The 21,631-nt window shown below is 43.4% G+C and overlaps 1 protein-coding gene across 2 annotated transcripts in view; it reads right to left on the bottom strand.

Moving 5' to 3' along the window:
- BLTP2 (bridge-like lipid transfer protein family member 2) overlaps positions 1 to 21,631 on the bottom strand; it is a 118,994-nt gene that overhangs the window by 78,206 nt on the left and 19,157 nt on the right. For both annotated transcript variants that reach the window (XM_068270152.1, XM_068270153.1), the window contains exons 2-5: positions 15,697 to 15,829; positions 9,748 to 9,797; positions 8,920 to 9,082; positions 4,312 to 4,430 (exon numbers count right to left, since the gene is read on the bottom strand). In XM_068270152.1, the coding sequence (XP_068126253.1) occupies positions 4,312 to 4,430; positions 8,920 to 9,082; positions 9,748 to 9,797; positions 15,697 to 15,829 (465 nt within the window). The remainder of the gene's footprint in view (positions 1 to 4,311; positions 4,431 to 8,919; positions 9,083 to 9,747; positions 9,798 to 15,696; positions 15,830 to 21,631) is intronic.

Genomic DNA, 21,631 nt, shown 5'->3' with positions numbered 1-21,631 from the left:
CTTCAATGAGTCATATAAGTACAGAAATGCACATTGATCTAAGCCCATCCCTTCTGTTAGGTAACGCGCACTTCTCAATGACACACAAGATCCATTTACTGCAGTAACACAATTTATGTTATAGCACAAGCAAAAAGGAAGGAGAGCTTCTAAAATACAGGAAGAGGTCCAGATGCTCTGAAACCCCCAGGATATACCCGCTGGTGCAGGATCTGGTGAGCTAAGCCATGATAAGCAAGAGAAAAGGATCCGCATTCTTTATTGGAAACAAATATACACTAAAGACATGGACATCCACAGGATCAAACTAATAGTTTGATCTTGTGGATGTCCATGTTTTTTTTTTGTATTTTGTCACCAATTATGTATCTTGTATATCGGTGTACACCATTGTCTGTATTATTATGTACCCCATGTTTGTTTCTTACTTTGTACAGCGCCACAGAATATGCTGGCGCTTTATCAATCAATACTAATAATAATAATGATCAATGAGATTTCAAATGTCATGAAAATGATATGCAGCTTCAACTTGGACCAAAAAAAATTGGCAGCAAGTTATTCGGATTGGTCCGATTTCAAGCTGCATATCATTTAAATGAAATTTGAATGTTAGAAGAAATTAATTGCATCTCATTGATGTTCTCTAAATGGAAGCATGCAAAAGCAAGCAAGGAGCTCAACAGCAATGGCCTGCAACAAAACCCGAAGCAGCCTAGATAGTGGCATGAGGACAAATAGAGGATGTCTATAGGAGGTTACTGTGTGACAAGTACCTAGAGATCCAGGGATTGGGCAAGATGACAGGGGCAGCTAGAGGACTTTTAAGGGGATAAGGATGGCCATACTTACCTTGCTTGAGTGGCCATTGGGACTCCAGTATAGCTGTTCAAACCCCAAGGTAAACCTGACTAAAACTATAACAAAAAAGGGAAAAAAAGAAAATAAACATACCTACGGTATGATTAGCCCTGAATATTAAAATGGTTTGCAGGTCTTGTGACCTGGACGTTTACTGTGGTAAGCTGCTCCAGACACACACAGCTGCATGAAGTACCTTTACAACTCTTCACACATTTAATCAATACTGAATGAACTCTTATCTTCTGGGAGCCCTTGAGTGGAAAAGGAGATACAGGAACTGGAAGAAGACCATTCATAGATTTGCCAGAGGTAAGCCCCTGCTAAACCCTGCCCATTTTTGGCTAAACCCTACCCTTATTTACTACCCAAGCAACAGCTACTGAAAGACTCTGTACCTGTTTATATGTGTAAAGGGAGCTGTGTAACTGTTTGTAGTTAAATATCTGCGCTACTTAAAAGGTGGCCACTAACGATCCAATTTCTAGAGAAAATCGCCCAAGCGATCAGATAGTTCTGATTGAAAGAAAAAATTGTTCACTACACCATCAACGAAACAATCTTTGCTTCCTATCTATCACAACCAACAAGAAAAAACACATTTTGGTTTGACCAAAATCCAATCGGACGGCTATTTTTTATAATCGTTTGTAATCGATTGTGCCCATCAATGGAGATTATTTACAACCAATCTGATCAGAATCAGATCGTTCGAACAATTTTTTGCTTGAAATTGGACCCTAAGTGGCCACCTTAAAATTCTCTAAAATATCCGAAAGGAGCAAGTGTCTAGATCACAGCAGTTCGATGCCCACCAGTTTTTTATGCAATCATCAACTGATCCTCAAGGACATCAATAGATCCCCCATATGTGGATCATCAGAACCCACATATATATCATTATCTTCAAAGGAAAGGAAACAATAAGCATGTACCAAAAACATATACTCACATGTGTTAGGGCCAGTTCACACTGGCACTTGATTTCTGTTTGAACGGATCTGTTTCCGTTCCATTCTTTTGGTTCAGTTCCATTTCCCTGAAAGTGATACCAAATCCCACTGCTGTTCTGCCCATAGCCTACCTGTCTGCGTAGTACAGCCTACCCCAGCATGCGCAGTACAGAAGCATAGTCGACAGTCCCTTGTCGAATAGACATAGCAGGACCCAGCCCTGCATTGGTGGTCTTGAGGAAGATGGGGGAAGCCTCTGGACTATTTTATTATCTGCTTAAGTAAGTATCTAACTACTTCACCATTTTTCACTTCAGGTTCACTTTAAAGCAGGGGTGTTAACTCAAATACAAAGTGGGCAGAAATTGAGCTCTGGGACCAAGTCGCAGGCTGACCTCAATGATTAGTGGTCACCTTTCTACCTGATAAATGTCCCTGGTGTCTAATAGCCTCCCACTATCCCCTACACTGTTCCGTTTTGTGGTCCTCCCTCCCTCAGCTATACAATTCCCTGATGTTTAGTGGTCCTCCCACCCCTATACAGTTTCCTGGTGTTTAGTGGCCCCCACCTTACCCTATACAGTTCCCTGGGGTCTAGTGGCCCCCTTCTCTCTCCTATACAGTTTCCTGGTATCTAGTACTGACCCCCTCCCTATATGGCTTCCTTGGCGATTTAGGGCCTACCCTCCAATATAGCTTCTCTGGTGGTCTTAAATGGGCCAAACATAATGCAAAGTGGGGAAATCACCTAAGGGCCAAATCTGATTACTCCGAGGGCCAGTGTTTGATACGTATGCTTTAAAGTGACTGATTCCCTGCATACCACCATTAGTCACTATATCTCACACTGAGCTATGATTACTTAGAGAACCTGAGACAAAGTAACTAAAAGAATTGATACTTACCTGAGGCTTCGTCCAGCCCCATGTACACTGTTTCCTCCCTTGCCATCCTCCCTGGCCACTCCGTACCTCAATCTCGCTCAGTATCAGGGTTCCAGTTGTGCCAGTTGGGGTGCACTACGCATGGTGCAACTGGAGCCCTAATACTGGGGAAAACTGAAGCCGAATGGAGTGACCAGGGAGAACGGCGAGGGAGGCAACGGTGTACATGGGGCTGGAGGAAGACCCAGGTAAGTATCAATTATTTTACTTAAAAACGTAGTGTGTACACCGCTGCAACCCACCAATCCCCTCCAAAAGTGCACAACCAGGTCAGCAAGGCCCACACAAAGTATAGAAGCAAAGGTCCGCACTTGTCCAAGGTTCCAATTCTTTATTTAGGACATATCCAATAATAACACATGCATCAAAAGGCTGACATGTTTCGAGCTATACTAGCTCTTAATCATAGCTGATCAAACAATGGTAGAAAGTCCTCTTAAATAAGGGGACGTCAATGCACCTGTCCCTCAGAACTCCGCCCAGGGGAGGGGTGAAATGGTCATTAAGGTGCAAGGTGCAAGGAGAGATAAATATCTCTTATCCAGCAATGTGGAAATACATACAACAAGGAATTAAAACTCAAAGAAATTTAAAACCATAAAAATACCAAGGAACAGACTTGTGCATTCGAAATATGACAATAACACACCACAGATCCCTGGGATGATATATATAGAAAGGGGATGCTCTAAACGAGGGAAAAGAGCAGGGAAAAAAAGAGACCCAAAACCGAGGAATCTCAAGAAATAAGCGCCAGTTCCCATTTGGCATTTAAGCCTTGTGGGAGCCTGGTGCCTAAGCGATGGATCTACATAGCTTCCCTCTTCAAAAGTACTTTATAGAGATCCCCACCCCTCCTAGAAGGCATAACTCTTTCAATCCCCTGAAACACGAACCCCGTCATATCCCCACCATGCTTGTCTCTAAAGGGCTGGATCGGAGGCGGCTGACATCAGGACGTCAGCTGACGTCCATGACGTCACTCCGCTCGTCGCCATGGCGACGAGGTAAGCAAAACAAGGAAGGCCGCTCATTGCGGCCTTCCTTGTTAATTCTGATCGCCGGAGGCGATCAGAATGACGCGTCCGGAGCACCCTCTAGTGGGCTTTCATGCAGCCAACTTTTAGTTGGCTGCATGAAATAGTTTTTTTTTTAATTAAAAAAAAAACCCTCCCGCAGCCACCTTGGCGATCTTAATAGAACACCAGGGTGGTTAAGAGCTAGTATAGCTCGAAACATGTCAGCCTTTTCATGCATGTGTTATTATTGGATATGTCCTAAATAAAGAATTGGAACCTTGGACAAGTGCGGACCTTTGCTTCTATAATTATTTTACTTACTTTGTCTCAGATTCTCTTTAAATATAAAAGAAGACTGTAGCCTGTGTTCCTGCTCACTGCTTCTCTGGGATTTAGTCAGAGGTACTGCAAGCACCTCACAATGTCATTACAGCACATATTCACTGAAAAACACAGGATTCGGATATAAATAGAAATAATGCTTTGCATGAGTGTGTTCTTAATTTAATCCTTGTAGTGAGATTATTCGCTTACTGTTTGCCATCGCTGTCCAGCACGACGCTCATCTTGGAAAATGTAACGTGCCATAAAGATTCTGATTCAGCCACATTGAGGACCATAATATTCACTGAGTCCAGGTGTACAGACAGCAGCTGCAAGAAGCCAAAGAAGGCAGGTGGCCCTTGGTTAACAGATTCATACAGATACTAATCACATGAAGCACAAATAGAACTTGTGATTTTTAGTTTTCATTTCTTATAAATGTAGAACTTTAGAAGATGATAAAATATTCTTAGTAAATGCTATCTAATGCATATCTCCTATATACTGTAATAACATGCCTGAGATGCTGCACCCTCCGCAGCCGCCTGGGCGCTAGTCTACTTTAGGGATTTAGCAGGAAACCTCACAGGGAAATTCCACTAACGTGATTGGATGGACTGCACCCTCTCACACTGCTAGGTTTCACATAGGTTGTAGGAGAAAAAGTGAATTGCATATGGCCCTTGGTGTCTTTAATTCACATGGATGTTACCTCTGGAAATTTGTGTGGCCTCATTATTTTATATAAAAATACATCACCTAAAGTGATCCCAAGCTGAAGCTCCAGCTTATTGCGAACTCACGGCCACGCTGCAGAAAGAGAAGCTGCGCGGAAGCTTCAATAGGATCCTGAGGCTTCCCTCTTTTGCGGTAAGTATCTCATCTTGTAGCCGAGCTTCAGCTCAGGTACACTTGAAGAGGAATACATTATATACAGATATTCAATACACATTGGGGTTGACTCACCACTGTAGCAGGGAACCTAAACTGAGAAGGATATGGATTTTTCCTTTTACAATAATACCAGTTGCCAGACTCTCCTGCTGATCCTGCGTCTCTAATACTTTTAGCCACAGCCCCTCAACGAGTATACAGATCAGGTGCTCTGACTGAAGTCAGACTGGATTAGCTGCATGCTTGTTGCAAGGTGTGTGATTCAGCCACTGCTGCAAAAATCAGTAGGATTGCCAAGCAACTGGTATTGTTAAAAAGGAAACATCCATATCCCTCTCAGTTAAAGGACTTACGAGGTGAACACACGAAAAAAAAGTTAATTACCTTATGGCCATTGCAGTGGTCATAGCAGACTATCAGCGCCTGGCCTGTCACTGTGTGGCCCTCTGTTAGCATTATTCAAGCTGTAGTTCAGGCCCCGACCCTGCCCAGGGTCGCCCTATCAATTTGCGATCAAAATCGCCGCTTTAAAAAAATCCTACATCTGCGCAGTTCTTAGCCGCTAGTGCGGCTGCGCAGGTTCTCTGGCCTGTCCTCGGCCTGTCCTCGCTCCTTTCACTTAGCTCTGTACATCATGTGGGCGTGCCCGCACGGCCGCCCACATGACTGATTGAGGGACAACTCACGTCTCCCCACGCTCAGCGCTGCTTGTCTCGGCTGAGGGGGCGTGGCTGACTTAAATTACGCTCGGCTCAAACTGTTAAAAGAGCACTTCGTCATACTTAAAGAGGAACTTCAGCCAAAACAAATATGCTGTCATTAAGTTACATTAGTTATGTTAATTAAAATAGATAGGTAATATAATCTCTTACCAACCCAATTTTAAAAGAACAGGCAAATGTTTGTGATTTAATGTGGGCAGACATCTTTTTGGTTGAAAGGAGGTGACAGGGAGCATGAGACACAGTTCCAACTGTCCTGTGTCCTGATCACCCCTCCCAGTTGCTAGGCAATGAGAACAACAACATCAGAAATCCCATCATGCTTTGCACAGTATCAGGGGAAAAATGCCTGGGCAGTTTTCTTTGATGGGGAGGCGTTTAGCTTATGTGCAGCCAAAAATGAGGCTCGGATTAGAAAAACAAAGTTCTGATGCTGTGAAACTGTTAAAGAAACACCAAGCCTTTGCAGTGCTGCTAAGTAGAAATTTAGTCTGGAAGTTCACTTTAATGAGCGCTCCACTGAACCTACCCGAAGGCCGGCGGGTCCAGTAGCTTGAAAGTACGATATTCCTGCACTCCGATTGGCCCAATAGCCTGACTGTCACAGTCAAGCTATTGGGCCAATCAAAGTGCAGAAATATCGTACTTTGAAGCTACTGGACCAGGCAAAGGTTTAGTGGAGCGCTCATTAAAGTATAACAAATCGCTCTTTAAACTATTTAAGCCAAGCATAACTTAACTGCGCATGGTATGGCTGCATAGCACAGGGGATTTTAACACTCTCTGCTGTCATTAAGCTGTGCTGCTACAACACCGCAGCTTAGTGAATCAACCTCTATGTTGGATATATGTGTTTATGTTTGTTTATCAATTTGCTTTTTATGTGATCCATTTTACATATCCACTAAACTACAGTATATATATATTTTTTTTATTGTACTTTGAATTTATCTACTTTTAAATATTTTAGATATTCTTGATTTCTTCATGGATTGCAGTTTTTATTTGATATTGTAATTGTTGATATACTAAGCAGAATATATGTCTATGGTTTTACACTTTCACCTAAACAAATGGCTGCAACTGGCAAAACACGTTTGGAGTAAAAACTCTCACAACTGTGTCTTTGGGAAGGTAAGCTCTCATCCTACTGGACAACTACTCCCACCTACTCTACACAGCAATGGGAAGTTAAGCTACCCTCACACCCACTACCACCAACACTGTACAGCACCTTTTGTTGTTGTCTATGCTAGCAACCTGTTTATGAGAGTATACCTATGCACTTTTACACTACTGTATTTTCTATCCTATGCATTATACACCAGGCCCAGCTTCTCCAGGTATCTTTTTTTCTATTATTTCTCCATGATAGAATTTGAGTATTTAAACAATGATCAGCATGCTCTGCAGCTAGTTTTAAAGTTTGTAATGTAAACAATGCATGTGAAATGCCAGCAGGGCTAAAAGCAGCAGCGCTAGTATATTTTATTACTCATTACAGTCCCATCATAAGTATACTTGGATACAAAGTACACTATCTATTTAAAGTGCACCTGAACTCTGTTGCAAACAAAAGCTATGCTTGCGATAATCTCAACAAAATGATTTTACATATATATTTTTGTTGCACACTGCTGTTCATGATAAATGTATATTTTTCGCTGATGAGTCTTTGTGAAGTCAACAGCACTTACTGACTCTTTGACCCTGCTCGGTTCCCTATAGTTTGCATTAGATTAGTTTACACAGAGTCGGGGTAAAGGTAGAGGCAGATATAATTATTTTTATCTTCAGCACCCATCAAACCTAAAAGGTAGCTATACACTAATAGTTGGCCACCAGATTCCACCACCAAATCGACCCCTCTCAGTTCAAATCTGGTCTGATAGGGATCGAATTTGTCCACACACTGTACACAGATTTGCAATACATTTCAGCATGAAATGTATTGAAAATCTGTGGAGCCACCATTGCCATCTCCCCCCACTCTAATGTGCTCCACCAGGTGTTGTCAGTGGAGCTAACTCTCACCTGTCCACCTTCCCTGTGTCTTCTCTCCAAGCTGTGGTGCTGGTTCCTGTGTCTTTTTTCCCAGGGTGCTATTGTCATGAGACAAACGCTATAGGCCAAACTCCAGGGGACTGCATGTATGCCCCCAGTCCTCTAGGGTTTGGTCTCTAGCATTTGTAACCCAACAGGCACCCCGTGAGAGAAGACCCAGTGAGGAGCACCACAGCATAAAGAGTCACTGGACATGGGGGGAGGCACACTGGTGGGATTAGGTCTGCTGTCAATACTCGTCGGTCGTTCCCAAATTAAATGCCGCTACTGCCACACTCCCAACCTGCTGCCGATAAATCAATTATCTTCTGGCTGGTGAGATCAACCGATTTATTCGTTTTCAGGAAACAATTTATCAGGCATCACTTGAGGCATCACTAGCCAGCAAATTCGATCACAGTGATCAAATCTGCTGTATCGATGGGAAAAATTGATATACGCATGGCCACCTTTACTCAGCTGTATAGATAAGGAGAATGTCTTGAATTTGCAAAAAGCAAACTATATGTGAGGAAAAATAAATATTTAGGCAAGAGTCACACTTGCCAAAATCGCGACAGTTTTCTCTCACCACAAATATGCACATAATGCTTCTCAATGCACCATCGCAGAACAGTGGGTATAATGTGCGTTTTCCCGCAGCGGAAAAAAAATGCTGGCACTGCTGCTTTGCAATTCCCTATTGCCAACAGTCAGCTGCTCTCAGCAGAATTATCCATTTAAAAACTATTCCATTTTTCCGCGGACTGAAGTGTGCCCCCTGCATAAAATATTAGTTGCAATAACTTATATATCCAGAACAATGCTTCTGTTTAATGTGTGCTGGAGGGTTTTTTCAAGATGCCAAATCTAGGCAAGTGATACTATTGATCTGAGCAGCACTTGCGCCAGCTAGGTCATACCTCATTTCTTAATGTAGGAAGTGCTAGATGGAGATTTTGGTTATAATGAATAGGCAAAATGGGTTTCCTTTTGGAGATTGCCATGTCTGCACATCAGCAGCCCTCATCTGTCAGCACTCTAGTGGAGAACATCATGCTGGGTCCTGCAAAGCTACTGAGATGGAGGATAGGCACATCCCGCCACCACCCATCATCTTCCATAGTACATTAATGGACAGCCTCAGGACACCACTTACCTGAGATAAGGCTTTCAGCACTGTGGGGTTAAAAGTTGTGCTGTTTCCACTTCCAGCTGTTGCAGCTTCTGGAGGAGCACTTGGTGCATTACGCTGAAGTGACAATAATCCTTTCAGGTCAATTCGAATACGCACCTCCCCAAAGCACAGGGCAAAGTAGTGACTGAATAAGATGAAGAGTAACAGAGTTAAGGGTGCAACATCAGTGTCATGACTGTAAACTAAGTCTGTGTTATCTGCATAGTATAGGAAAGCATTGTAAAGCTCTACGCATAAACAAAATGGTAAAACTACCTAAAGATACCCATAAATCCAGCAATGTATGGGCAGATCGACCATGAGACAGATCTCTCTCTGATTGAATCTGATCACAAGGGGATCTGTTGTTTGCCAGTACACCATTGACTGATTTTGGCCTACCGCCACCTGCCTGGCCGCCACATCCCCCCTCCCCCCAAGTCTACAGATGTCCCCCTGGTGCCCATGCTCCCTAAAATCGCACCTGTCTGCTGGCGCAATTCCTGGCTTCCTCCGCCATCACGGCGATAGCCTGTACTTTACACTTGAGTGTTGGGGGGGGCACGAGCTGAGGGCCTGTCAGTCGTCACAATATCAAACGCAATATCGCCACGCACCCGGTCAATTGAATTGGAAAAGTCGATCTGCCTGCAAAATCGCTTGCTATATTGGCACCTTAAAAAGACTGTAAAATTCATGAAAAAGTCCATGCATCAGAAGCTTAAATCTATTAAAACATGCAACAGAGGATTACATCTGATACAGCATGTATAGGATGTGTATTATGTGCAAGAAAAGCAGATTACTTACGGTAACTCATGATTCAGTAGCTTGCTAGACACCCATATACTGTCAATTTCCTTCAATAAAAAATGCAATAAAATGGTTTTAAGAAATAACAAAAATAAAACCAATAGCCAAATACATACACTCTTTGTTAGGAAATGTGAAAAAGGGATAATGACATTATTTACGTAATTTTTATATAGAACTTAGAAATTCCCTTTGTAAAGGTCAGTCACATGACCCAAGATCCATTGACAAAGGCTTGCAAGTTCAAATAAAAGTGGGTGTACACAAGGTAGGCAGCAGCTCAACTCTCACTGTTAAATGTCATCCCACCCGCTAATTCCCCTACTGCTTAGAGATTAGCGCCTTGTGGTCAACCCTGCAGCTACAGCAGATTTGTATGATAGGATGCTGCTGAAGCTGCAAGTGGCCCCAAAGATCATTGTGTAGTGAACAGGAAAGACTGGCCTGTCAGGTGGTAATAGGCAAATAGTCAGCTAGTGTAATTCTAAATTTAAGAAACTCTTGGTGCAGCCAGCAGCATCAACCCCTACCAAAAGCCCTTCTTCTGGGTAGGGGCGGTCAATAAGGTGCTAATCATTTTAAGTTGATGCAAATTATTATTTCGATTTATGCAGCGTGAAAACCCATCAATCAAATGCAGCCGCAAGAGAACTACCCTACTTTCAAGCTGCATAAATTTGCATAAAAATTGCATAAACATTTGCATCATCAACTCAGAATTATTTGCATCTCACTGACCATCCTTAACCCCCCTGGCGGTATGATTGCTGCGGCTGCCAGGGATTTTTTTTAACCTTTTTTTTTTTTTTTAGCATGTAGCTAGCCTAGCGCTAGCTACATGCTTCCCCCCTCCCTGCGGCATCCCCCCGTCACCTCCGATCGCCGCCGGCGCCGCTTGCCCATAAGGAAATCCCGTTCTGAACGGGATTTCCTTGAGGGCTTCCCCCGTCGTCATGGCGATGACCGGAGTGACGTCACCGACGTCATGACGTCACACGGAGTACCGATCCACCCCATAATGCAGCCTGGCGGCGATTGGCCAGGCTGCGCAAGAGGTATGCGGGGGGCCCTGTTTAGCGGCAGGTAGCGGCACATCTGCGGCGGCGATCGGACCAAACACGCAAAGTGCTAGCTGCGTGTTTGAAAAAAAAAAATTATGCAAATCGGCCCAGCAGGGCCTGAGCGGCACCCTCCGGCGGCTTACCCCGTGTCCAGCACGGGGTTACCGCTAAGGAGGTTAAAGGGGTTCTCTGGTATCTGTTCCGCGCCGTCCTCCTCCGATGCCATGGCCGCGCGTTTGCTCACAGCCGCGCAGCCACAGTTCTATTCGGCTAGTTAGACGAATAATTAGCAGGTTACCTGCAGCAGGGAACGGAGCATCGGAGGACAGCGCGCGACATTACAGCTGCAGGGGGCAGTTTTAGCTTTTTTACAGATACCAGAGAACCTCTTTAATTGTCTGTAGACCTTCGAGACAGGATTGTCTCGACTCTCGAGGCATAAATCTGGGGAATGTTACAGAAAAATATCTGTTGCTTTGAAGGTCCCAATAAGTACAGTGGCCTCCATCATCCGTAAGAAGAAGTTCGAACTCACCGGGACTGATCCTACAGTTGGCCGTCCATCTAAACTAAACAATCGAGGAGACCGGCCTTTGTCAGGGAGGTGACCAAGAATCGGATGGTCAGAGCTCCAGAGGTCCTTTGTGGAGAGAGGAGAACCTTTCAGAAGGACAACCATCTCTGCAGCAATCCACTAATCAGGCCTGTATGGTAGAGTGGCCAGATTAAAGCCACTCCTTAGTAAAAGGGAACATGGCAGCTCGTCTGGAGTTTGGCAAAAGGCACGTGAAGGACTCTCAGACCATGAGAAACTGCAGCATTTAATTTGATGAATTGCCTCATTCTTCTAACTTTGCCATAATCGTTCACCTGCTGGAACTTTATACATGGCTCTCTCCATCCATCTGCTTGTAGCATGTGCTTAAGTGCAGGGCTAATGCCATCCTGTCTGGAATATTGCCAAAGGAGACGGCTAACTGATGTGCTGCATCTCCATTTGAACTGAACTTTTGCATAGCGCTAGCAGGTGTCTGTATTTCTCAAACAAGATTATAGTTTCATTGCTGCAGCAATACACATTAGCATGCTTATACTCACCCATGATTGACTAGGATCCTTTGCTATGTGTGTGTGTAAGGTTGTAGTGTGGAGGTCCCTAAATGGATGTAGGTGGGAAGCTGTATCAGTCCTGGTAATTGATTTTAAACTTTTTAGAATTGTATGTTGTTGATGTTTCCCGTTGATGGCTGCTCATTAATAAAGTTCGTATTTTTGGAACATTTGAGATCTAAATCTAACTTTGTTCTCTCTATATTGTCATCTGGTGTGTGCCAGGCATCACATTTGGAGTAAACCAGGCACTGCTCATTACCAGGCCAATACCATCCCTACAGTTAAGAATGGTGGTGGCAGCATCATGCTGTGGAGGGATTTTTCAGCAGCGGGAACCAGGAGAATAGTCAGGTTAAAGGGAAAGATGTCTGCAGCAATGTACAGAGACATCCTGGATTAAAACCTCATCCAGAGTGCTCTTGAACTCAGACTGGAGCGACGGTTCAACTATCAGCAGGACAACAACCCTAATCACTCAGCCAAGATATCAAAGGAGTGGCTTCAGGACAACTCTATGAATGTCCTTCAGTGGCCCAGCCAGAGCGCAGACTTGAATCCGATTGAACATCTCTTGAGAGATCTTAAAATGGCTGTGCACCAACACTTCCCATCCAACCTAATGGAGCTTGAGAGGTGCTACAAAGAGGAATGGGTGAAACTGGCCAAGTATAGGTGTGCCAAGCTTGTGTCATAATATTAAAAAAAAAAATTGTAATTGCTGCCAAAGGTGCATCAGCAAAGCATTGAGTAAAGCCTTTGAATACCTACAGTATGTACATGTGATTTCTCAATTGTTTTTTTTTATTTTATAAATTTGCCAAAACCTCAAGTAAATGTTTTTCACATTGTCGCTATGGAGTGTTGTGTAGAAGTCTGGGGACAAAAATGAATTGAATCCATTTTGGAATAAGGCTGTAACATAACAAAATGTGGAAAAAGTGCTGCGCTGTGAATACTTTCCGGGATGCACTATAATATAAATATTTTAGAGGAAACCTAGTCAAAGGATGGTCTGGAGTGTGTAATTGGGGATTTCTTACATAGGACCGAATCCAATTCACTTTTTCCCCCAAGTTTTCCCACAGGTGATATTTTCACATCTTATCCTTTTTATGCTGGGAATACACAATGCGTTTTGCGGTCGATTTGCCATTCGATCGTGTTTCGATTTGTTTTTTTCCGCTCGAGTTCCCGCTCGATTCTCTTATCAGTTTCCATTCATTTCTATCAGAAACCGAGCTGTAAAACGATCGAAAGTGAGATCAGAAATGTCGGAAATTATCTATCAAACCATCTATCTGCCTAAAAAAACATGTGTAATCCCAGCATAAGCCACCAGCAGGCAAGAAAATACTCAGAATCATTTTGACAGTTCTTATTCACCTACTTTATGGTACTTTTTCACTAGCAGAGTGGTGAAAAGTTAAACAGAAGAAAAAAAATGATCCCCTAGGAGAAAAGGTGAATGGAATAATGCCCATAGTGTAAGGCTACTTGCACACCAAGACGTTGCGTTAGGTGCTATGTTAAGGTCGCATAACGTGCCCCTAACGCAAGGCCTGGTGCTCTTCGATGTGGACGTCAGAGTGAGCCGCGTTGTGCAGCTCACTCTGGCGTCCGTGATGCTGTGATGCGTACTCTTGGACGCATGCGGCATCACGTGGTCCCACCGGCCAATCGCTGCACAGAACGGCGCTCCAGGAGGTAAACACTGCACGTCACAACGTGCAGTGAATATTAATTAGCCATGTGCCTGGCCGCTCTCCGCTCCTCCCCAACATGACTGAGCATGTGCAAGCAGTCTAACGCGGCTCTGCCGCTGTAACGCCATAGCATGCAGCACTTTAAGAACGTACAGCGTTACATGTAACGCAACGTGGGCACTGTGAACAGCCCACTTGTGTTACATTGCTGTACGTTGGGGGAGCGTTACAGGCTGCACTAACGTGCGCCTGTAACGTCCCTGTGTGTAAGCAGCCTTAATGTACTTATACCTACGTGTTATTAAAACATCTTAAAATGAGGCTCTTATCAATCGTACAGAGTACTTGTATTTTTTTTTAAGGTACAGACATGCTATTGCTATTTTACATTGTAAACACTTTGCATGGGAATGATAGAGTGTAGAGGGACAATTTACTTCCAGGAAGTGAGAAAGGAACCCTATAAAAGCACATCATTCAAGCAGGGATCAGCGGATGCTGTAGCTACCAGTAGTTTAATACAATAGGGTCTTAGTGACCTGGCACAGGTGGGGACTGTGTGATGCTGGAGAAGTGCCCCTGTAATGATTATAACATTTAAAATACATGAAAACACATAAAAAGTACATTTCTCCCTAAACAAAATGTGCTATAAATTACCTCTCTCCTATGTTGCTGTTGCTAACAGCAGGTAGTAGAAATCTGACAGAACTGACAGGTTTTGGACTAGCCCATCTCCTCATGGGGGATTCTGAGGGTTTTCTTTATTTTCAAAAGCACTTAGGGAATGGCTAGTTGCTTAGTTCAACTGCCAGAATAGTGTGCAAACACTTAGGGAGATCTGCTGGCATCTTTGTATAGATTCTTTTCAGGGAGTGCTTTTCTAAAGAATAAATGAAATAATGAGAATCCCTCATAAAGAGATGGACTAGTCAAAAACCATTCAGTTCTGTCAGATTTCTACTAACTGCTGTAAGTAACAGCAACATAGGAGAAAAGTAATTTATGGCTCTTTTAACTCTGGAAGAAACATACTTCTTATTTGCATGGGTTTATATGCACTTTACATTTTATTCTTCACGATAGTGGTCCTTTAAGCTCTAACAGAGAGCTCCAGGCACTGGTAATCTTCACTTAGTGTTGCTGCCTGCTTTACTGCATCCTCTGCATGGATCCCTGTGAATCACGTGATCCAATGCAGGTCATGTGACACACATAGGAAGCCTATGGAGGATGCAGCAGTGCAGAAGGCAGCTGTAGTATAGAAGGGGACTAGCATCCAGAGCTCTGGTAAGTGGTTTCCACTGCATGCTGCTCTGCATTACTAAGAGACAGCGAGAGAGGCACGCCCACATGATACACTGAAAAACCCACCGGCATTCCTGTTGCATCCAATCACAGTGAGAAGCAGGTTGTGCGTCTCTCCCTACTGGCTGCCTGGCTCTCCCCAAAGGCTGTCTGTCAAATCCACCACACAGCATGGGGAGAGCCAGTTACCGGCTGCTGTAAGCTGGAGAAAAGTACTGAACACTTTTGCCCGGTAAATGAAATGCTAAAAATCTTTATGAATTGAAATTACTTGACATCTGACGAGGTAATTACCGCACAAGTCGGTAATTTACCTCACTAGTCGGGAACTGTGATTTTCTGTGCGGAGACAGGTTTCGTGAATTGTAACTTGGGAAGGTGATCGGTAAAATCAGCAGTTTTCAGCATTACCAAATGCAGTACTGCTTTGTGAATAGAGCCCTATATGTCAAAATATAAGCATAATAATTCGGCAATTGACATTTTTGTCACAGGGAATACAAATGTCAGCTTTCACATTGATCTCCATACAGGATTCCTTTAAAATGACAGAACCATTGAGTGACCTGTCCTGTTCTCCACAGCCAGACATCACATATCACAATCACTAAGCAGGAAACGAAGACAGAAAAACAAGACAAGTTCATGAGTGATTTTCCTTATTTACTGGATATTCTTTTACCCATGGGATATAAAACGGATAACACAGGAAGAGGCATTCCTGTCCGGCTCACAGCACAGGAAGCTCATCATGTTCTCACCAGGGTTTGTTGCTGCAGCTTTCCAAACTTCAAGCTGACATTCTGGAACCAGAAGAATCCCACACTTCCAATTTTTAACTCTGCTCCAAGTTTTCTTTGACACCAGTTTGTTGCCAGGCGATAGAGCAGCCATCTGCACCAAAACAAACAAATCGCAGAATGGTCAGGACTGCACAACTTACAAGACTGAACTTACATATACATGAATAAGAGCAAGTGTTGCCTAGAGATCTAAATGAAGATAGAACATTTATGGTACGTCCCCACCGCACAAAGCAGGAGGCCATAACTGTAGCTGCACTGCTGTGTCCCTTACCACTGATCACAATCACCCAATACTACCGCCAGTAGTTTACCATGCATTACGCTATTAGCGCGACCTGCGGTACATAACGCGAGCACTGATATAATAACACGTGTTATGCAAATAGCATAACGCTCATTAACATAGTAACACGTTAATCATGCATCGCGAGTCGGGCTAATAGTATACCACTTGGTACACTGCTGGCGGTAGTATCAGTAATAAGCGTGTGCACTGCAATATTACCAGCGGTTAGTGCATCACCCCCAAAGATTAATATCCCATTCAGTCAATCTCCCCTATCAGTCTTTCCCAAAAACAATAACTTTTCAAGGATCGTCTCGCACTCACAATGGGAACAGCCTTCTTGCATATACAGGATCTTCTAAAAAAAATTAGCATATTGTGATAAAGTTCATTATTTTCTGTAATGTACTGATAAACATTAGACTTTCATATATTTTAGATTCAAATACACACAACTGAAGTAGTTCAAGCCTTTTAATGTTTTAATATTGATGATTTTGGCATACAGCTCATGAAAACCCAAAATTCAGATCTCAAAAAATTAGCATATTTCATCCGACCAATAAAAGAAAAGTGTTTTTAAAACAAAAAAGTCAACCTTCAAATTATGTTCAGTTTTGCACTCAATACTTGGTCGGGAATCCTTTTGCAGAAATGACTGCTTCAATGCGGCGTGGCATGGAGGCAATCAGCCTGTGGCACTGCTCAGGTGTTATGGAGGCCCAGGATGCTTCAATAGCAGCCTTAAGCTCATCCAGAGTGTTAGGTCTTGCGTCTCTCAACTTTCTCTTCACAATATCCCACAGATTCTCTATGGGGTTCAGGTCAGGAGAGTTGGCAGGCCAATTGAGCAAAGTAATACCATGGTCAGTAAACCATTTACCAGTGGTTTTGGCACTGTGAGCAGGTGCCAGGTCGTGATGAAAAATGAAATCATCTCCATAAAGCTTTTCAGATAATGGAAGCATGAAGTGCTCCAAAATCTCCTGATAGTTAGCTTCATTGACCCTGCCCTTGATAAAACACAGTGGACCAACACCAGCAGCTGACATGGCACCCCACACCATCACTGACTGTGGGTACTTGACACTGGTTGACACTGGACTTCAGGCCTTTTGGCATTTTCCTCTCCCCAGTCTTCCTCCAGACTCTGGCACCTTGATTTCCGAATGACATGTAAAAGTTGCTTTCATCCGAAAAAAGTACTTTGGACCACTGAGCAACAGTACAGTTCTGCTTCTCTGTAGCCCAGGTCAGGCGCTTCTGCCGCTGTTTCTGGTTCAAAAGTGGGCTCATGCTTCCATCAAGGTGCGTTTGTAGTCTCTGGGGGGGGTCAGCGCATCTCTGAGCTGAGGCCATTCAGAGGTGGCCTGGTGATGCGCTGATCCCACTTTTTCTGCGCAATTCTTAATTTTACTGGTAGCGCGCCCAGGCTATGCGTATGCATAGGTAGGATTTAGTTAGTGTTAGGTCCCCTCCCATGGAGGAAAGACTTCTTCGACAGTGGGAGGGACGAGTACCTAACAAATTGCATGCAAGCTGTTAGTGGAAACTAACATCCTCCAAGTGGTAGACAGGTTGTATGTGTGCTCATTGTGTATTTGTATCCCATGAGTGGGGTCTGCACTTTTTTGCAGGTAAGCATTCATCTGTTTTTAAGTAGCGCTGTTCATTTCTTTGCCATGCTTCCATCTGCTGAAAAGCTTTATGGAGATGAAGATTTCATTTTTCAACACGACCTGGCACCTGCTCACAGTGCCAAAACCACTGGTAAATGGTTTACTGACCATGGTATTACTGTGCTCAATTGGCCTGCCAACTCTCCTGACCTGAACCCCATAGAGAATCTGTGGGATATTGTGAAGAGAAAGTTGAGAGACGCAAGACCCAACACTCTGGATGAGCTTAAGGCCGCTATTGAAGCATCCTGGGCCTCCATAACACCTGTGCAGTGCCACAGGCTAATTGCCTCCATGCCACGCCGCATTGAAGCAGTCATTTCTGCAAAAGGATTCCCGACCAAGTATTGAGTGCATAACTGAAGATAATTATTTGAAGGTTGACTTTTTTTGTTTTTAAAACACTTTTCTTTTATTGGTCGGATGAAATATGCTAATTTTTTGAGATAGGAAATTTGGGTTTTCATGAGCTGTATGCCAAAATCATCAATATTAAAACAATAAAAGGCTTGAACTACTTCAGTTGCGTGTATTTGAATCTAAAATATATGAAAGTGTAATGTTTATCAGTACATTACAGAAAATAATGAACTTTATCACAATATGCTATTTTTTTTTAGAAGATCCTGTACAGGAGTGCTACAGCAGAAGGAGAGGATGACGCCTCTTGTCAATACTAATAACAATGAGCTGGCACATCCTATTAAAAGTATACTATTAAAGTCTTTGTTTCATAGAAAGAATCAAACCAACATTTGGAATTGCTCAAGGCAACAATCTGCGTGAATCGATTAGAATCTATTAGTAGTCATTAAGGTGACATCACTTCTATGCACTCTCAGTCTGTGATGTGCACCGTGTGAGCAGCCGAAGCCAAAAAACAGTCTGCTGCCACCACAAACATCTTGACTATTACAGGAACGGTCTAAAAACGTCTGACCTAGAGCAGGGCTTCTGAACCCAATGCTCAAGTACCACCAACAGTGCTTGCCTTGTAGAAATCTACGGAGGTACCGTAGTTAATCAACTCTGCTGAGACACTAATTCCCTAACCTGTGAATGTTTGTGTTTTTTTGCAAATACTGTTGGTACTAATCTCTGCACATAACAGGACACAAAGGTTTTTATGGATAATGATGACAGTGGAGTGTCCTTTTTTCGTTTTAAAAGGGGTTTTATTTCTTTTGCGAAATGAAAATGACAGAAGTAGAGCAGTGATCTCCACGCAGGGAGCTTAGGTCATAACATGGATTATTACCCCAAAGAGGGGCAATTTCACTTGAGATATCCGAAATGGAAAATATGCACTAAAAAGAATAAGGGAACACAGAAGAGAAAACACCAGTCAGAGTCCACAAACAGCTCAGTATCCTCAGTCAGATAATAGCAGTGCATTATACATTCAAGATATAAAAGAGTATAGTCTAAATCAGGGGTCTCAAACTCAATTTACCTGGGGGCCGCAGGAGGCAAAGTCAGGATGAGGCTGGGCCGCATAAGGGATTTCACAAAAAAAGTCCTCAAAGGTCATTATTAACAGTTTTAATTACTTCTTCTGAACATGAAGTGTCTTACCTTATAGTTCGCTTCAGTGCTTTCATTACAAGTAATCCGCTGTGTCCCCGCCTCAAAACAAGGCGTGCAGAGCCCCCAAATCGCCCGTGGGCAATCCGCCGGCATTTCCTGGAAGGGGCAGAGCTTTCAGCTTCAGCTCTGCCCCTCCTGACGTCAATCGCGGCGGATAGCCGCCTCTGCCCGCCCCTCTAACTCTTCCTTCAAAGAGAGGGGCAGGGAGAGGCGGCGATTCGTGCGGCGATTGACGTCAGGAGGGGCAGAGCTACAGCTGGAAGCTCTGCCCCTCAGCGCAGTCATGGATGTTTGCCCCGGGGATTTGGGGGCTCTGCAGCCCTCATTTAGCGGCAGGGATGCGGCGGATTACTTGGGAGCACTGAAGCGAACTATAAGGTAAAATAGTTCGCTTTCGGGTCTCTTTTGCTTTTGCCGGCGCGGGCCACAAAATAATTGTACCGAGGGCTGCAAATGGCCCGCGGGCCGCAAATTTGAGAACCCTGGTCTAAATGTTTCATAATAAAAGATATGATAAACCATACATTGGGTCCACATTTTGGTAAACTGGGGCATATGATCTTCCACAGTAGTAAGCATACATCGTATATCATCAGACGTGGACCCGTGCTACCACTGCAGCAAGCTCAAGTGTGTGAGACTTCCACTTAGACGCTAGGTATGAGAGGGCTTAGTTGGCTATATGTGTTGGACTAAGCGGTGTGTCGCATTAGACCTGGCGCATTACCCAGAAGTAGTATTGTGGGGTCCAAGAGAACCGTTTTACCAATGACCTTGGAGATCAGATTGCTGACATGAGCCCAAAACTATAAAACTATTAGACAGTCCCAACACATATCATAGAAGGAAACTCTGGCTCCACACCCCCTATAGCACTGGTCTCAACAGTGGGGATACATTTTGGACACAAGTGGAGTGTCCTTTATTTAAGTAAGCATTAATACTCTGCCAAACTGCTGATCAAAAAGACCCTCATGTGCATATTATATGATGACTGTCAATGAATCTAATAGTAAACCACTAAAGTCCTTTTCATACAGGATGCTAAGTAGCACACTTGTAGGGCAGTTCATCCTCCTAGCTGTCTGCAAGTTTTGGCAATTATATGCAGCTGAATGATAACATTTGTGACATCACACGCATCAGCATTTGTCAGGCATTTGACAGGCGGAGGGGAGAACACTTGATTTCAGCGCTGGGAATTTAGTTACTACGCATTTAAAACACCACTGAAGGAGGCAGGAGGAAAGTATTTACTGGGGCAATCGGTAAGGAATAGTCAGTAGTTGGGCTAAGAGGGTTTACGTTACCCCTTTGCACTCCTGAGTGGGAATCCCCTCAACTCTTTCACTCTGTCCTGTCACTTAGGCCTCTTTCACACAAGTAGCCAAAGGCAGTGAATTCACAGCCTGATAGCTGCTCCCTTACACCAGCCAGGTGCTTGCTAGTTCTTAGTACCAGCGGTGAAGACACAAACCCCTCATGTCACAGAATTTTTAACACATACACAAAGCAGGATGGGAATTGTAGTCACGTCTGTGAGGGGGACCTGGCAGGCTCATTCCTCCCTCCAGTACAATGGCAAATTAGCAGTTTCAGCCATTAGCAATGATGTCCTTTCTGCTTCATGAGCGGATTACATGTAATTATACTTCCTTCAAAGCAGTTTAGTGTGTTTTTCTCTCAGCGGAAACTATTTTGAATTACATAAAAGAAAATTTAACTCTTAAACGATAGTAACACTCAACTAAATTTGAAGGCGTGAGGGACTTTTCAGCACCGCTGTATAGAAGAAAACACACATCTTCTAAGTACTCATCAGCATGTCAGCTCACCCATTCTCCTGCTGAGAAGATGATCACAGTAATGAGCTAGCAAATAGAAGCTAAGTAGGCCAGCCGTCACACTGATAGCTAAAGTGTTAGGATGTGTAATAAAAACTACACAGCTGTCTCGAGAGATTCAAACACTAAACAAAATATTCAATTGTATTCAACACAAGTAGCTTTCACTTTACTAAATTAAAAGGATGAGATCATCACAAATGTGAGCTGATCATGTACACAATCTGTCGCAGCTACTATGCTGTCTGCAGAGTAATGCTATCTCCTATGATGTAATGCTATGCAGCATAGATCCACCCAACATCACATACAGTTCTGCGCTATGTCTGTGTACTATTGGAAATTGCTTATATATTATACAGTGTTAGTAGTGTTTATTCAAGGTAGATCATGGGACAGTGGTTGGGCTATTAATATAACTAACATAAAACTCTATAGAATAAAGTACTCTGTTTATTTTAAAGCAAAACAAGGTATTGCTCTACATTACACAG

The sequence above is a fragment of the Hyperolius riggenbachi genome, chromosome 2 (genome assembly GCF_040937935.1).
Source record: "Hyperolius riggenbachi isolate aHypRig1 chromosome 2, aHypRig1.pri, whole genome shotgun sequence".
Classification (NCBI taxonomy): Eukaryota; Metazoa; Chordata; class Amphibia; order Anura; family Hyperoliidae; genus Hyperolius; species Hyperolius riggenbachi.
This window is presented reverse-complemented; position numbering and strand designations above follow the sequence as displayed.